At 39.6% G+C, this 17,292-nt stretch overlaps 1 protein-coding gene across 5 annotated transcripts in view; it reads left to right on the forward strand.

Annotated features, from left to right (window-relative positions):
- OSBPL3 (oxysterol binding protein like 3) overlaps positions 1–17,292 on the forward strand; it is a 116,890-nt gene that overhangs the window by 94,318 nt on the left and 5,280 nt on the right. For all 5 annotated transcript variants that reach the window (XM_067470253.1, XM_067470251.1, XM_067470254.1 and 2 more), the window contains 7 exons: positions 4,480–4,614; positions 5,117–5,210; positions 6,845–7,095; positions 9,372–9,509; positions 12,083–12,146; positions 14,079–14,157; positions 17,100–17,244. In XM_067470253.1, coding sequence (XP_067326354.1) covers positions 4,480–4,614; positions 5,117–5,210; positions 6,845–7,095; positions 9,372–9,509; positions 12,083–12,146; positions 14,079–14,157; positions 17,100–17,244 — 906 coding nt within the window. The remainder of the gene's footprint in view (positions 1–4,479; positions 4,615–5,116; positions 5,211–6,844; positions 7,096–9,371; positions 9,510–12,082; positions 12,147–14,078; positions 14,158–17,099; positions 17,245–17,292) is intronic.

The raw sequence follows: 17,292 nt of genomic DNA on the forward strand, positions 1-17,292 counted from the left end.
GCATGTGCAGATGTCCATTTGAATGCACACTTGATTACACATTGTTGCCCATTTCCATGAAACATAAGGTAATCACAGCTTTGCACCCCAAGATTTATGTTATGCAGCTCTGATGTAGAATCTCAACCAGTGATACCAGTTTGTGTAATTCAGTTTGTGTAACATGCCAAGTTTTTTCGGATCTGTGCTGAAATGTTCCTTTCATTTGGCACAGTTTTTGCTGTGAAAACCATGCCTTCCAGAATAGCAATAACAAAGCTGTCTCATGGGGAAGGAATGCAGCAATAGAGCTCAGCCTCATGAATCATCACTGTTCGTTAAAAAAAAAAAATACAGAAGAGCAATACTACAGTATTATTCACTTCAATTGTAGTGTGGTCACTTTTCATCTAAAAAAAACCCTTGGATTTTGTTAACACTCAAAAGAAATTTTGATGCAGTTGTAGTTGTGTGTCTTCAAATTGTTTCTGATTTATGGCAAACCTATCTTGGCAAATTTTGTTTAGAGGAGATTTGTCCTTGCCTTCCTCTGAGAGTGTAAATTGTCCAGGGTCCATTCTCAATGCTCAAATCACAGTAGGAATTGTTAATTTTATAATTTAGATAGGAAAGACACTTAAACAAGATTTTGAGCCAGACGTTTGTCATAATTTATGTCTATGAAATACATTTGTGGAGAAAATTCATTGCAGCCAGTAAACCTTTTGTTCACATTTGGCTTGGATGTTTCAGTCTGGAGCTAAATATTATGATGCCATACTTTCAAGTCTTATAGTAAATTATTCTGTAATTTGATAGTCAAAGCTAAAATATTTCAAAATGATTTTAAAGATGTAGATATTACTACTTCGGGGTGCAAAGGAGAAATTTCATGGCTAAATTGAGAGGTCATTTGCTCTAATCCCCCTGTCCCATACAGTGAAGTACAAAAATATGGAACCTCGTATGTAATAAACATTGAAGTGTGTATGTATGTTTCTGGGCAACAGTTTTCCAAGATAGCTCCAACTTCCAGAGAGCACTGACTTCCACCAATGATAGATCTGGACTACACTTGACATACAGATTCAACATGACTATCAGACAACACTGGAAGAGTTTGAGTGGGGGAATTGACCCTAGAATATGGGAGTTATAGTTCACCCACATTCAGAGAATCCAACCAACAATGAATCTGGACCAAACTGGGCACGCATATCCGACATGCCCAAGTTTTAATATTGGTGAGGTTTGGAGGACATTGACCTTAGATATTGGGAGTTGTAGTTCACTTATATCCAGAGAGCCCAAACAATGATGGAGCTGGACAAAACTTGGCGCACATATGCAACATGCCAAACGTCGAATATTGGTGGGGTTTGGGAAAAATTGATCTTGAATTTTGGGAGTTGTAGTTCACCTACATCCAAAGGCCACTGTGAACCAAATGATGATGGAGCTGGACACTTTTGGCATGCATACTCGACATGACTGACTTTAAATACTGGTGGTATGTGGGGAAAATTGACCTTGAATTTGGAAGTTGTAGTTCACCTGCATCCAGAGAGTGCCATGAACCCAACAGATGATGAATCTGGACCAAACTTGGCATACAGACCCAACATGGCCAACTTTGGATGCTGGTGGGGTTTGCAGATAGTTGGCTTTGAGTGTAGGGAGTTATAGTTTACCTGCATCCAGAGAGCACTGTGAACCCAACCAACAGTGAATCTGGACCAAACTTGGCACCATGCAAAATGGTCAACTTTGAATACTGATGTGGTTGGAACAGTGACAGATTATGATGGAAGTTGTAGTTTACCCATATTTTGAATTTTAATGGGTTCCTTCTAAAAATCCAAAACCCAACAAAAATTCTATGTTTATCATTGTGATGCACATTCTGTGATCAAAAACCTGATGAAATGTATTCCACCCAGTTTGCTTTCCTGTGAATACCTATATCCTTAAAGAACCCTCAACTGGAAATAAAGTATTAAAAGACTAACCAAGTTATTGTTCCTGACAAGTTAGTGCAAACTGGTACTTCAGCTCATTCCATGACTATCTAGAGTGCTTACTTGCAGATCTTTTGGTCTTCTTTTCCATTATAATTCCATACAAATTCCTCCTTGTTCCTTCACCCCATTTCTATGATTGCCATTCTTGGATATGGTCACGCTGAATTTTCTGGACAGACTGAATGTAGGATGATTGCAAACTGCTTTTATTGGCGTTGGGGGAAAATTGCTGTGGTTGGTAGCATTTTATGCAGTGTTGGTCTGTTCCACTATAAAATGGAAGGAAAAGATACCTTGTGGCTACTCTAATATTAACCAGTTTTTTTCAGCACAAGTTTTCTGCTTCTGAATAAATTGACTGTAATCCAAAAAGGTTTATGTTGAGATAAACTCATTGTTATAGCTGACTTGAGGCTACTTTTTCCTAACCTTTTATGTACCTGTGGAGAGGGGCAGAAAACACCAAATGGGAAGCGGGGAGCTGTCTTGTGGTCTTCTTTGTAGAATCCAATAAGCAACCGAATTTGAAGACGAGATAGGCAGCTTACACCTGCCATACCCACAAATGATAGATAAGTATTGTCACTACTGTTGTGGGCATTGTATGAATCAAGATTTGAGGACAGAAAAGAATTGCACAGTATATACAGTTGTTACCTTTTCTTTATGGTTTGCCCAGTTCTTGGGTGCTTTACTGTTCTAAAATAGAGACTCACAATTATTCACCTAACTGCATATTATTAAGTCTCGGTGCACCTGCTTTGTTTTGACTCCTCATGCTCCCATGGAATCTACCTTTTCTCTCCCATTATCACCAATTTACTTGGTTTTTGCACTCATAGTGTAGGTCTCATTTAAAATATTTCCCCAAAAAATGATATAAAAGGTCTGACCAACCCCACCCCCGGACATATATAGAATCCAGCTGGACTGGCAGTTGAATTTTACTTTGAGTGGCAATAGGGTAGGGCCCATTGCTATTCATGATGGAGAAAGGGAATTTTAGGTTGTCTAGAAAGTGTTTGTGGTGTGTGAAGCTGGAAAGGCTGTCAATGCTGTTCTCCAACATCTACTGCTTGAGATGGTAATCTCATCTTCTATGCACATAATAAAAGTGAAAAATGTGTATGTGGCGGAGGTGTCCATTTACACAGGCAGCCTCCTGCCACCACAAACAGGCTATAGTTCCAAGTGCTGAGAAGCATCCAAAGGCACTCCCCCAAGTGACATTGCAGGTTAGAGCGAGCCCTATGAACATGTAGCCCAAACGCTGCCGATGTCCTCCCCAAACACTGTGACCCACCATCCAAGGAATGCTTGCATTTGGGGAGAATTTCATCCTAGATTTGACATGTTTCCTCCACCACAGGCAGGCATCCCAGGGTTCCTTCTGTGGAATTTGCATGTCTCCGCCCACTGCCTCTCCCTTAATCCTTTCCTACCCTTTCCTGTGACACACAGCAAATGCAGAGGAATTGATCAGCAATTGAACAGACTGGAGGGGGTCTGACAATGGACTGGGACCAAACTTGGCAGAGAGAAGCCCCATGACCAACTGAACATATTGCAGGGGTTTGGGGAAATTTACCTTGATTTTGGGAGGTGTAGTTCACCTGCATCCCCAGAGCACTCAATCCAGCTGATGACGGATCTGGACCACACTTGGGCACACAGACCCAACATGGTCAACTGAAAATACTGGCAGGATTTGGGGGTGACTGTCTTGGCATATGGGAGTTGTAGTTCACACTTATCCAGAGAGCACTGAACCCAGCCGATGACAGATCTGGACCAAACTTGGCACACACACCAAACATGGCCAACTGTGCATACAGGCTTGGTTTGGGAAGGATTGACCCACAACTCTGGGAATTGTAGTTCACCCACATCATTATGCATTTTCTAATGGGAGCATTCTTTAAAAATGGAATCAAAGATTGTCTTTTTTCCTAATAAATAGTGTTACTAATTAACTAAATGATATGACCTGACAACCCAAAACAAACAATGCCTTTTTCAAATAGCTTAGGCACCACTGGGTACCCAAGCTAGTTCACACTAAAGGTAGAGCCATCTTTATGAATGCCCTATTTCTTCATGGAAAGGTGGGTTCTATGCATTGGGGTATTCCAGAAGTAGCAGGTGTCATTTGAAATGAAGTGAATGATATGTTGCAGATGTTGAGGGTGGCTCACCCTGCCCAATCACCCTCAACTTATCTGAAGTAACATTTCATAGAAGTCTAAAGATTGGTTGCATCTCACAATCCAGCTACATGTACTACCGTTAACGCATAGGATGGGAACTGATGCCACCTTCCAAATGTTGGGCTGCAACTTGCAATAACCCTAGCCAACCTAAACACTGGTAGGAATGTGGGGATTGTAGTCCAACAAGGGGAGGGCACAACCTTCCCACCCTTGACTTATACTGAACTATATACTTAAGCTCAATATTCTTTCTCATCTCCTCTTTGCAGGAAAATTCAGAAGATGAAAGCAGAGGACTAGTTCACCAGCTTTCCAATGAAAGTCGCCTCTCTATAACGGATTCTGTCACAGAGTTTTTTGATGCACAGGAAGTCCTGCTATCTGCAAGCTCTTCAGAAAATGAGGTCTGGGCGCTTGGGTCGGAAACATTGGTCTTCTGTTCCTTTTTTTTTTTTTTTTTTTTTTTACATTGCCTGACCTTTACTGCCTTTATATGCTCATTGCAGTCCCTGTGTGCAGCATTTCAGCATATACAATTGTTTGTTGCTGCTTGGTTTTAAAAGTATTTTAAAGAAGATGGCAAAAGGGTGGAAAATGAATACAGGAAATGCTGCTCAGATAAAGATATAACCAGATACAAATCTGAGACAGCATATGTTTGAATGTGTCAGTCTGGAAACTCTTGCAAGGATTTGTTTCCCCCAGTTGCATATTTGGATTTTTTTATTGCTCTTGGCAAAAAGCCCATGACAGATGCTACAATGTCATTCTGTGTTGCCATCTCCAGACTGCATGACCTATTTTATCTACTTTTTGAATTTCCCAAATGTTGCTTCGTTATGAGTATAGCTTTACATGCACATACTCCTTTTAATCAGAATGAAAGCATAATTCTTTTCTCCTCAGGTGTCTGATGATGATTCATATGCCAGTGATATCAGTGATAACATCTCAGAAGACAACCTAAGTAATGACATAGAGAATGAAAGGCAAACCCTCGGTATGAATGGTGAAATTGTGTTTTTTAAATCCTTTCCTCATAATTTCTTTTGCTTGGTAGCTGGTAATGCAGAAGTGAAGATACAGGCAGATTAAGGACTATGTTTCCTTTTATCTGATTATCTTGCATTGGTGAAAGGACACACGCTGATCTGTTATCATGCGGGAGGAACTCAGTGAACATGAATAAGTACAGTATTAAATTGGGTTCCATTTTTCTGCCTCTTCCTCTTGGTTTCTTCAGAGGTTGTTTATTTTCAGGGAGAGTAATGGCTCAAGGTATTGCAGTATATGCATGCCGAAATATGGGGTAGAGTGAGGAATGCTACTCCTCAGAGCCCTTTGACATTCCCTTCACACATTAACTATGACATTCGAGTGGGAGATCGTTGTTATGTGGCTTCAGGTTGCCCTTGACTTATGACATCTCTGTTGTGAAAGAATTTGGCTTACTCAAAGTCATCCAAGGGGTTTTCATAGGCGAATTGGGATTTGAATCCCAGTTTCCAAGAGTCCTAGTCCTTCCAGATATTCCTAGCACTGTAAGGTAAAGGTAAAGGTTTCCCCTGACATTAAGTCTAGTCGTGTCCTATTCTGGGGGGTGGTGCTCATCTCCATTTCTAAGCCAAAGAGCTGGCATTATCCATAGATACCTCCAAGGTCGTGTAGCCAGCATGACTGCATGGAGTACAGTTAACTTTCCGCATAAGCAGTACCTACTTATCTACTCACATTTGCATGTTTTCGAACTGTTAGGTTGGCAGGAGCTGGGGCTAACAGCGGGAGCTCACCCCGCTCCCCGGATTCGAACCACCAGCCTTTCAGTCAGCAAGTTCAGCAGCTCAGTGGTTTAACCCTCTGCACCATCAGGGGGCCCTTCCTAGTACTGTAGATATGCAATAATTCCGGCTATGCTTTTGTTTTTTATAATATTTGAGATATATACTCTCTAGGAGATGCTTCTGTTCAGGGAATATTTTGCTCATTTTTGGTGTTTTTATTCTTCGTATTTTGCACATGAAAGAGTTAAAGCATATTGAATAACCCAGTGCTGTCAAAATTATACACATTCCCTGCAATAAAAACATTGTTTTAAAATGTAGTGGGTTTTTTTTAAGTCTTTGGATAAAGCATTCTGTAATTGGCACCTCTGGGATCTTTTTGTCTAATTTAGAGTAAGTAATTAGTGCAGTATCTTTCATAGTCTGAAGTCCCAGGCTACACATTTCCAGTGCCAGAAATCTAAGTACCTGTATGTTAATTTTTCCTAGCTGAGATGAAATTAAATATTTGTGCCAAATGATGAGGAATTCATGGCTCTAAGGGCAGCTTCTGAAAGTGAGAAGATGATCGGGTACAATGCCTAAAACAGATGAAGAGCCTTGAGTGGCCCCACTCTCAGTTGATTTCCATCCATGGAGAATCCCATGCCCATCATTCTAGACAGGCTGGATGACTGAGTTTTCACGACTCAGACACTGACTAGATCTGGACTCATACTAGGGCCAAGCTTCTCCAGCAGTGGCAAATACTGCTTGTGTCGTTATTGCTAAGCTGAGCCTTAATTGCTCCTAAGACTCCAAAAAGGTGCTTGGTCTGTTCGTCTTATGTTATCCCTGATCTCTTGTCTCCTAGACTGTGTTCCTGATGGCCGTGTGGAAAGTCATTCCAAGCGGAGAACCTGTCTGCCAGCCCCATGCCCCAACACGAGCAACATCAGCCTCTGGAACATTCTTCGGAACAATATAGGGAAAGATCTCTCCAAGGTGGCGATGCCAGTCGAGTTGAATGAACCCCTGAACACTTTGCAGCGGCTTTGTGAAGAACTGGAGTACAGTGAATTGCTGGACAAGGCAGCACACACACCAGACATGTTCGAAAGGATGGTAAGAAGGAATTGTATCCTGGAGCAATTCTAATCAGTGAGTTACACCTTTTCTTGTTGTGAAAACACTTGGTCACGTGACTGTTGAGCTGTCATATGGAGGGAGGTCCCAGTGCAGATCCATATTGTTAGATTCTAGTTCATTAAGGCTGTAATCTCCCATCATGTTTGTGATGCATGTCTATCTGTGCCCTATACACCTTTTTTTTTAAATCACTCTACTAGAAAAGCAGTCGAGAAGCTAATGATATTTGAATCATCCAGCTACTTCATGAACAGCCTACCTTTCAAAGGTGGTGTTACAGTCATGAAGGCTGCGGCAGTAAGTCTGTGCAGCCCAATAATAACTTTTAAAATAACTTTATTTGTACCCCGTCTCCATCTCCCCAAAGGGAATCAAGATGGTTTACATGGAGCCAAGCCCGATCAACACAATTAAAAACATAACACAGTAAAATACAATACGAAATATAACAACAACATTATAACTATATATAAAAACAGGCATCAAAAACCAACAACAAATAATGAACTTCATTTCACGTAACGAGTTGGCGGACTGGTGCAACAACAATTTAGAGAATAAGGTTGGTATGTAAAGTGCATGGGTCCTATGACAGTAAGTAAGAATAAAGCAATGCAAAATGAGTCATCATAGCTTTGGATACAGAACAATAGTAAAGTGCGAGGAGGGATTTGGGGTCTTTGCTAGGGCCAGCTGTCTAAGGAATTGTCTACTCAATGGCACAGCAGAGCAATCATGTCTTTAGGCCCTTGTGGAAAGTGGACAGGGAGAGTTCTAGGCACTGTTCTTACAGTAAGAGGGAATGGAACTTAGCTATGAAATAATTTTTTACAATGTCCCTTCTTTTAAGGAGTGGTAGTAATTGACAGAGGTTGGAATCGACTGCCTATCCAAACGTAATGCACTGCAATGCCTGGGCAATATTAGGCAGCAGAGCTGATGTTGCATAATATTGGGACCTGTAGTTCAACAGGATCTGGAGGGTCACATCATTCCCAGCGGGGCCAGTATTTTGCAGCCCTTTTTCTGAAACATAGAGAAATCTCCTTCTCAGAAAATACCTGTTTGATGTGGAGAACAGTATGAAAATCATTTTCCTTGTGCAAAAAAACAACAACTGCAGGGCTGCTGTTGTACTCGACAGGAAGTGCTATTGACACTAAGAGTAGCTTCTTTCCTGGACTGAACAGCAACTTGCAGTGCTGAAATGTGTGTACTTTTAAGTGCAGTCATCCCTCTTAATTCTCAGCAGCTATGGACAGACCCATGCAAAAAGTTGAAAAAACCCATTAATGTACCCAAAAAAGCCACATCTCCTAGAATCCTAGATCCTCCATAGAATCACACTGGAGGATCTAGAGTTCCTAGAAAAACTTTTTAATCAAATCCATGAATAATCAGATCCCAAAAAGTCAAATTCACAAATGTGGAGGAACAACTGTACATTTCATTGGTACTGCAGTGACGAGGGGGAGAAGTTAACCTGAAACCCACCTCATAGAAAAGGGAATCATTATTGTTATTTGAATATAATAAAGTAAATATGTCTTGAATATTGTGTGCTTTAGTACTCAAACATCATTTGTTACAGATTGCTGAGAATTACTCTGTGTGGATAAAGTGACTTGTAAACCAGTCCTAATTCTCCTGCAGTCTTGAGAACTGAAAGAGCTTAGTTCTGTTTCTTCGGATTTGCCTCCCTTAAGCTGGTGTTGGTGGTGCTCAGATTACCACAGGCAACACAATATACGTTTTTAGTGCTTCCTTCATTTTGTGCCTGAGGCAAAAAATGCAAGGTACATTCAATACACTTTATTTATAGTTATTATTTATTACCTTTACATCCCATGCCTCTAGTGAGCTCAGAGTGATTTGTGTGGCTGTTCTCTTCTCCAATTTATTCTCATAACAATTGAGGTTTGGCTGAGGAAAAAGGACTGGCCTGACATCCCCCGCTAGCCTTTCCAATTCGTTTCTTCAAAGAGGGATTTTGCTCTAAACATTTCATTTTTTCACCAGTCCTATTTCAGACTCAGGAGAGGCTTTAGAGTTATTCTGTATACACTGACTCATGTTTCTGTGCTTAAGATGGTGCTGTAGCTCGCAGATACAAATTTGAAACTTTGCAAAGCAGGGAGAAATTGTGCTTGGCATCAGCATGAGATCAGAACTTCATTTAGAATGTAGCAAGAGATGACACTGACGTCCTCATTTGTGAAGAACCAACACATATCTGTGCACTCTGTTTTTAGGTGTATGTAGCTGCATTTGCTGTCTCAGCCTATGCTTCCAGTTACTACAGAGCTGGAAGTAAGCCATTTAATCCTGTGCTTGGAGAAACCTACGAATGTGTCCGGGAAGACAAAGGTTTCCAGTATTTTTCTGAGCAGGTACTACAATCATTGTTATGTTCAAAAATGTACTCATTGCAATTACTTCTTGGAAGTCTCTCTCATAGGGTTTCTATAGCACATTTAAAATAAAACTTTTGAGCAATCACCCCATTGTTCCAGTTCAGACTTGAGAAGGTTGGAATTCAACTAACCCAGTGGTTCTTAACCTGTGGGTCCCCAAGTGTTTTGGCTTACAACTCCCAGAAATCCCAACTAGTTTACCAGCTGTTAGGATTTCTGGGAATTGAGGGCCAAAACATCTGGGGACCCACAGGTTGAGAACCACAGAACCCATCTCAGGTCTTCTGACAGTCTCTTAATTATATTTAGAAATTCCTGATCTCAAAGAATGGATCTCCCCCAATGGTTCATGTAAGAATTCTTGAGAAAGTTCCACCTTTCCTCAATCCAGCAATCAGACCATTCACAGTCAAACTGCTCTGTCATCGCTACTGTTTAAAGCCAGTCTTATTTGCTTTAAAGAGATAATGCTTTCACTTCATTTTCTTATTGGTATTTTGTTTAAAATGTCATATTAGATGGAGATCCTGAACCCATTTATCGGTCCATAAATTCGTATTTCAATAAATTTGCTTTATTTAATACCACCCAAAAGTTTTCAGTTACTACAGAGATTCAAATCTATTAGACACAGTCCACCAAGTCAGCCATTTCAGTCAGGCTTAGGAAATTCAGGTTTCTTTCGAAAGCTATAATGAGTGTGTTTACATTAGAGGGAGATTTCAAGTAACATAGGATTTGACAGATCTGTTGCTGATCTGAAGGCTACAAGAGATTGCTCATAAATTTCCTTATGAACGGATGAATATGATACATAACATTCACTGAAGTGCAGATACAAATTCTGGAGACCAGGGTCATTCTTCTGGCTCTGCCCTCATTGTTAAGCAATACTCAGAACCAGGCATAATATCCAAGGATAGATGTAGTACTAGGAATACAGCCTACTACTTAGTACATGATTATGTCCTTTTTCCATGTGTACCACATAACAGGGGTTCTCTAGAGTATCTATTTTAAGGTCGTTAAAAATATCAGGTACATGATGGTATAAGTAACAGTTGAACTGGGAACTTGATAGACTTACTGAGCAATGAGTAACATAGCACCAACCCACAATATTTGCCAGTTTTAACTTGGATGGCAGTATGAAGAGTTATATGACTGTGTCCTGAAAATATCTTAAATTTCATTCAGCAGTACCAGGCTTGTTTTCTTTATGCCTCCATGTGGATGCTCTCTGGATGTTAGAGTTGCCAGGTGATGTAGAGATTCATTGCCAAGAAACATGAAGGAGAATGACTGAGAGAGTGCACTCTTTGGGGGAATAAGGGTTGGAAGCACACACAGAGGCTCATCTTAGGATTTTTACTGATAGTACAAGAATGGAGGTACTACATCTAACCTGGACTTCAGACTAACTATATTAAAGTTAATGTCCATCTAAAAGGGAATTGTCTAGACAGCAGCTTGAAAAAAACAATAAAATAAACCAGAAAAGAAATCTGAATTAGCATGTGCTTGGACTCAGCAGGAAATGTATCACTTGGTTTTCTAGGCTGTGGTTTATTTCGTACTAAATGACAATTATCTCCCAAATGAAGCATAACTGTGCTTTTTGTGGGATTTCCCTGTGTACGTATTTTCCTGTAGCATGAGTTTTGAAATTTCCTCTCCCCACATTTCGCAACTCAGCTGATTGAAAGCAAACACAAAACAGATACTGCATAAACTTCTTAGCCAATAAGGTATTTTAAGGAGTCAGGAGAAACTCCTTGTATTGCATTCCAGTTGTCCCTCTTCCCCATTCCAGATTCACCTTTCTTGATGTTTTAGTGATTACTCAGCACTTGGAGAGAGGGATCAAACTTTCCTCTATTATAATGCTTTTTTATATGTGTGTTTTTATTATTATTCTTTCCCATCTGCCTAGTTGTTTGTTTTTAAAACAGCTTCCTTGCCCTTACACTGTATGCAAATTATGAATTAATAATAATAACCAGGTTTGCACTTCTGAATAACCTTCAGAAGTCATCCAATGTTTTCAGGAGCCATTTTTAGTCATCACTGATTTTAATTTTACAGGCTCCCTCTTGTGGTCAATGCTGTGTGTATCTGTGCCTTCAATTTGTCTGTCTAAGGCAGTGGTTCTCAACCTTTGGGTCCTCAGATATTTTGGCCTTCAATTCTCAGAAATCTTAACAGCTGGTAAACTGGCTGGGATTTCTGGAAGTTGTAGGCCAAAACACCTGGGTGGAGAACCACTGATTTAAGGCAACCTGATCAATTACATAGGAATTCATCAGAATACTCAGAAACCGGTTTACCAGTTTCTTACTCTGAAACATAGCCTACAACAGCTGGTATCCATTGGTGGTCTCTTATCCAAGTACTAGCCAGGACGGATACTATTTGGCTTCCAAAATCATATGGGATTTGGTGTCTTTAGGGTGGCAGTACTGAAAGGAAAATGAAACTGTTTGAAAAATTCATAAGAGAAATACGAGCAATTGAAAAATTGTGTAACCTTCACTTCCTCTTCCTGTTAGGTCAGTCATCATCCACCTATATCTGCATGTCATGCTGAATCTGACAACTTTATGTTTTGGCAAGGTAACTTTTGAAACTTACTATTTACCAGTTTTAAAAAAATATCAACTCAAACTCAGAATGAGGCAGATGTAGTCATCAATACAGAATTATGCATTTCCGTTGTTATATGGAAAGGCAAACAGAAACATAACAGGTTTGAATACAACTCACCTTAGATTTTTGTTCACTATCTGTAATTATGGAATCCTGTCTGAGGTTGGCAGGATACTTTAAGAAATATATTATAGTATCTTACATACATAGACTAAAAACAGCTGGGTGTGATATGCAAAGTGAATACCATTAAACAAGATTAGCATCTATAAGTTTATAAAAGAAGAGCATAATGTATAACCCAACATGATAGGGTAGAGTTCTCCTGCTTTTTAAGTAAAACAATAGGGGCACAAATCTATTGCTTTCCCCCTCAAAATATTTTAATTTAAAACAGTGACACAGTTCATCCACTCGTTAGATATAAGCCTTGTGGAATGAAGTTTCCATTGGAACAGCACTTGGGGGATATAGCTAAGGTTTCCGAATGAGGTTACCTTTTGCAGAAGCATTCTAAGAAATTGTTCTTTGCCTGACAGTTTCCATATCACCAAAAGTCAGGCAGGTAGCAATAATATCCTGTTAATGGGTATACATTTCAACTAGGGTCAGGTTTTGTGCCTTTTTAGAGTACCAGGTGATGAAGATTATATTAAACAGCATTCCAGCATTTTAAATAGTTTTGCAAGCTTTTGCTGGTATTTCTTTTTGATATTATTATTTTGATACATTATGATTTGACTGCATTTATTTTTAAGTAATACAGCACACAGGAAGAGTATATCTATGTCTACATTGTATCATTTATATATTGACAAAATCAAAATAATCCAATAAATATGCATTATTGGTGGGTGGTATTTCTAAAGGGGGCCCCGTGGTGGCGCAGTGGGTTAAACCGCTAACTGAAAGGTTGGTGGTTCAAATCCAGGGAACAGAGTTGGCTCCCACTATTAGCACAATTCCTGCCAACCTAGTAGTTCAAAAACATGCAAATGTGAGTAGATCAATAGATATCGCTTCTGTGGGAAGGGAATGGTGCTCCATGCAGTCATGCTGGCCACATGACCTAGGAGGTGTCTATGGACAACGCTGACTCTTCAGCTTAGAAACTGAGATGAGCATCACCCCTCCAGAGTCAGACACGACTAGACTTAATGTCAAGGAATCACCTTTACCTTTATTTCTAAAGATTTAACATTATAAGACTTAATTACATAATCTCCATGCATGATTATATGAGGCAGAACTGATCAGTGCAGAGTGAACACTGGAAGTATTCATCACAAATGCAGATTATAATTTAGCATGTCTTATTACAGCATACTCCAAAAAAGATTTGCAATTACAAATGCTGTTCCCTTTGCTTACAATAAATAGTTCAGAAAATTACATTACTTAAAGCAGACTTCTGAACTGATCTCAGAGGCAGAGGGGAGCATATGGTTCTCTGCCTTATAGTTATTATTTGATCTGACATGATGCTGTAATTATGATCTACTTGGTTTCAGCCTCTTGAGTATCATGTACAATGGTAGGCAGGTTCTCATGCAGGTGAGTGCAGGATTACATCCCCATGTAATCGGTGCTAGGTAAAGTTCCAGCCTAGTTCCAAAACCATGTTATGAAACACATAGGTTTGGCAGAATTGTAATTATACTGATTGTAATGTTATACTGATGAAATATAGAATTATAATAGAAGTTGCCACTGAAAAGCTACAAATGAGCACAAAATATGTACTTCTTGATACTTTTGACAACATATGATAACAATTGATGAAAGTTCTGCAATTCAACAAGTTCAACAATAGCAAGATGCCTATGTTTGGTGTTAAGTACCTACTTAGATACTATTGTTGTTGTTGATGATGATGATACTCTGTTTATCTAATTTCAGATATCAGGTGGAAAAACAAATTCTGGGGTAAATCTATGGAAATTGTGCCAGTTGGTACAACACACGTAACATTGCCAGCGTAAGTTCTGAATTAGTGCATGTAAAGAAAGTAAACCAAATTTGCCCAGCAACACTGTATTCTAAAGTTCAGAAGTTCTAAAAATGCCTTTAGCTCAGGAAAAAAATCCCCAAGTTTTTTAATGACCTACCAAATCATAAATAGTCATGCTGTCACATGCATAGCATGTGTACAAAATAGCTGGAGGACCACTTTGAAAATGCAATGGGGCTAACAGTTGATTAGTCTGCCACCAATGCCACAATCTAAAACTTCCTCATATTCACATACCCAGCTCTCAGATTGCTAGGATAACTTGAAAATGATCAATGACTATGAATTGTAATCTGCCAAAATGCTTTCCTAAATCAGCAATTTATAAAATTTGTATAGGGCAGGTAGTTTTTTGGTTTCAAATACAGAACATCCAAGGTCAAGAGAGTTTGGGTTTTTGTTTGTTTGTTTTGTTGGAGATAGCAACCTTCTCAAGCCTCCTCTATTTAATGTCATGTCTGTTTATAATGTCTCATTTTATTTCCTGAAGTTGTATGTCATTTTTGGTTTGCAGTTTCCTTATCTCTATATACATGAGGCAGTGGGTGGGGCTGCATAGAATGCATTTTAAACATGATGACAGTTGAGGAATGACAGTTAAGGCTTAAGTCACTTAGAATACAGATGTCAGTGTTAGAAGTTAGAAGACAGTTAAGCCTTGAGCCAGCTTGAGTACAGAAGTCTGTTTTTCAGTCAGATGTCAATGTAGGAAGTTAGGAAATTGTTGATGCGTGAATTCTTTCAGAGTAGACTCTTATGAAAGAAAAGTGTACAGAGCAATATAGTTTTTGAAGGGACTATTAAAGACAACAAGTTAAAGACACAAACTGAAACATTTCAAAGTTTAACCTGACAAGAAATGTGCCTGTATATTTAAATACACGAAGTTCTGAGTAAAAAAAAACTTGTTATTTTAAAAGAAGTCTACTTGAATCTTTGTTGGTTGAAAGCATTGAATAGAAATAAGATATTTATGAGTTCAGCAATCATTCATTGCCTAATAAACTAAAGGAACACCTCCATAACTCTGTTAACTAGTGGGTTGTGATCCTAACAGGTCATAACTTCCAATAGGTTATGATCCTAACAGGTCATAATCCATAATCCACAATAGGTTATGATCCTAGCAGGTCATCTTCCATTATCCCATTATTTGGAGGAGAGTTGGCTATCTGCCTCACTGATTTGCCATGAACAAGTGCCTTGGCTTCTTCTTGAATTGATCTATCAAATCCAACATGCCAAGCATGTATACCAGGCATGAGCAAACTTCGACCCTCCAGGTATTTTGGCCTACCGGTTATTAGGAATTGTGGGAGTTGAAGTCCACAACATATGGAAGGCCAAAGTTTGCTCATGCCTGATCTAAACCCTATATACTCATGTGTACATCAAGAAATTTCAGTCAACAAATCAGTCCACCAAATTTAGTTGACTTATCCACAAAGTGAGTGTGAATACCACCCACTTCTCTGAATGTTGTGGCAAAAGTTTAGTCTGCCTGAGAGAATCTAAAAGAAGCACTGACTCTCCCTCTACTTTCTTAACCATGGTGCTATTTCACTTTTTTTGAATGCCTGGGTAAGAAGATGGCAACAGTGGGCCCTATTTTATTTCTCGTGTCAGGGCAGCCAGTCAATTATATTACATTTCTAACAGAACAAAGCAAACAAACAGAGAAAATACAAAATGTGTGAGTTTGGTAGTTGATTAAATGTCCTTTGACCAATATCTGGCCACTTGGAGTGCTTCTGGTGTTGCTGCAAGAAGGTCCTCCATTGTGCATGTGGCTGGGCTCGGGTTGCATTGCAGCAGGTGGTCTGTGGTTTGCTCCTCTCCACACTTGCATGTCGTGGATTCCACTTTGTAGCCCCATTTCTGAAGGTTGGCTCTGCATCTCATGGTGCCAGAGCGCAGTCTGTTCAGCGCCTTCCAAGTCGCCCGGTCCTCTGTGTGCCCAGGGGGGAGTCTCTCATTTGGTATCAGCCCCTAAGGTGGCATTACTGCTTTCCCCTCTCCATCCTCAGGTCATACTAAAACTCCCTCAACATCCTCAGGTGATACGAAAACCCTTCATTTTGGCCCCAAAACCTGCCCTTGACTGTTACATGAGGTTGACTAATAGATGAGTATGTACCAGGCATGGGCAAACTTCAGCCCTCCATGTGTTTTGGACTTTAATTCCCACTGCTAACTGTGAGGAATTGTGGAAGTTGAAAGTCCAAAACACCTGGAGGGCCAAAGTTTGCCCATGCCTGGTAAATATGGTATTTTGTCCTTCTTGGTAAGCAAGAAATGGATAGTGAACTGCTTGTATCTGTCTAGCAGGGCTACCTAGACCAGTCATATATGTGAAAGAAGGGAACTTGTAGCCCTCTGTATGTTAAATTTTGAATTCTATCAACATCATCCAGGTTAGCTAATATTAAGAGCTGAAGGGAGTTGCAGTCTCACAGTACAAGCTGGAGGGCCATACATTTCCCATGCATGAACTAGCCCCTTTATATTTTCCTTGATTAACATGCAGTGTGTGTGTGCTCAATTACTAATCTCTGGTCACATTTGTAAAGTGTTTGTGAAATATCTTTGAAGAATATTCCCTCGGCTCTTTTTTGTTGTTTATAAGTGTCAGCTTTCTTTCTGAATAAGTCTATTCCCTACTTTATTGTCTTTTATTTGTCTAGAAGAGAGTGAAAGTTGGATTTTCTGAATATTGCAGCTTAATATTTTAGAGACCACTGTTTCAATTTATGTGCTAAAGCAGTGGTTTAGCACATAAACCTGGGGTCCCCAGTTGTTTTTAGCCTTCAACTCCCAGAAATCCTAACAGCTGGTAAACTGGCTGGTTGAGAACCACTGTGCTAAGGTTTTATTCCACTGCACAAACAAGGTTTTCTACTTTATTCCAGGTTTAAGGACCACTATGAATGGAATAAAGTGACATCTTGTATTCATAATATCTTAAGTGGACAGCGATGGATAGAACACTATGGAGAGATCATAATCAAGAATCTGAATGACAGCAGTTGCTGCTGCAAACTTACTTTTGTCAAGGTAATATTTAAATTCAAATTAACTTGAATGTGCCAAAGCAAGGGTATT

This window comes from Anolis sagrei, chromosome 6 (genome assembly GCF_037176765.1).
Source record: "Anolis sagrei isolate rAnoSag1 chromosome 6, rAnoSag1.mat, whole genome shotgun sequence".
Classification (NCBI taxonomy): domain Eukaryota; kingdom Metazoa; phylum Chordata; class Lepidosauria; order Squamata; family Dactyloidae; genus Anolis; species Anolis sagrei.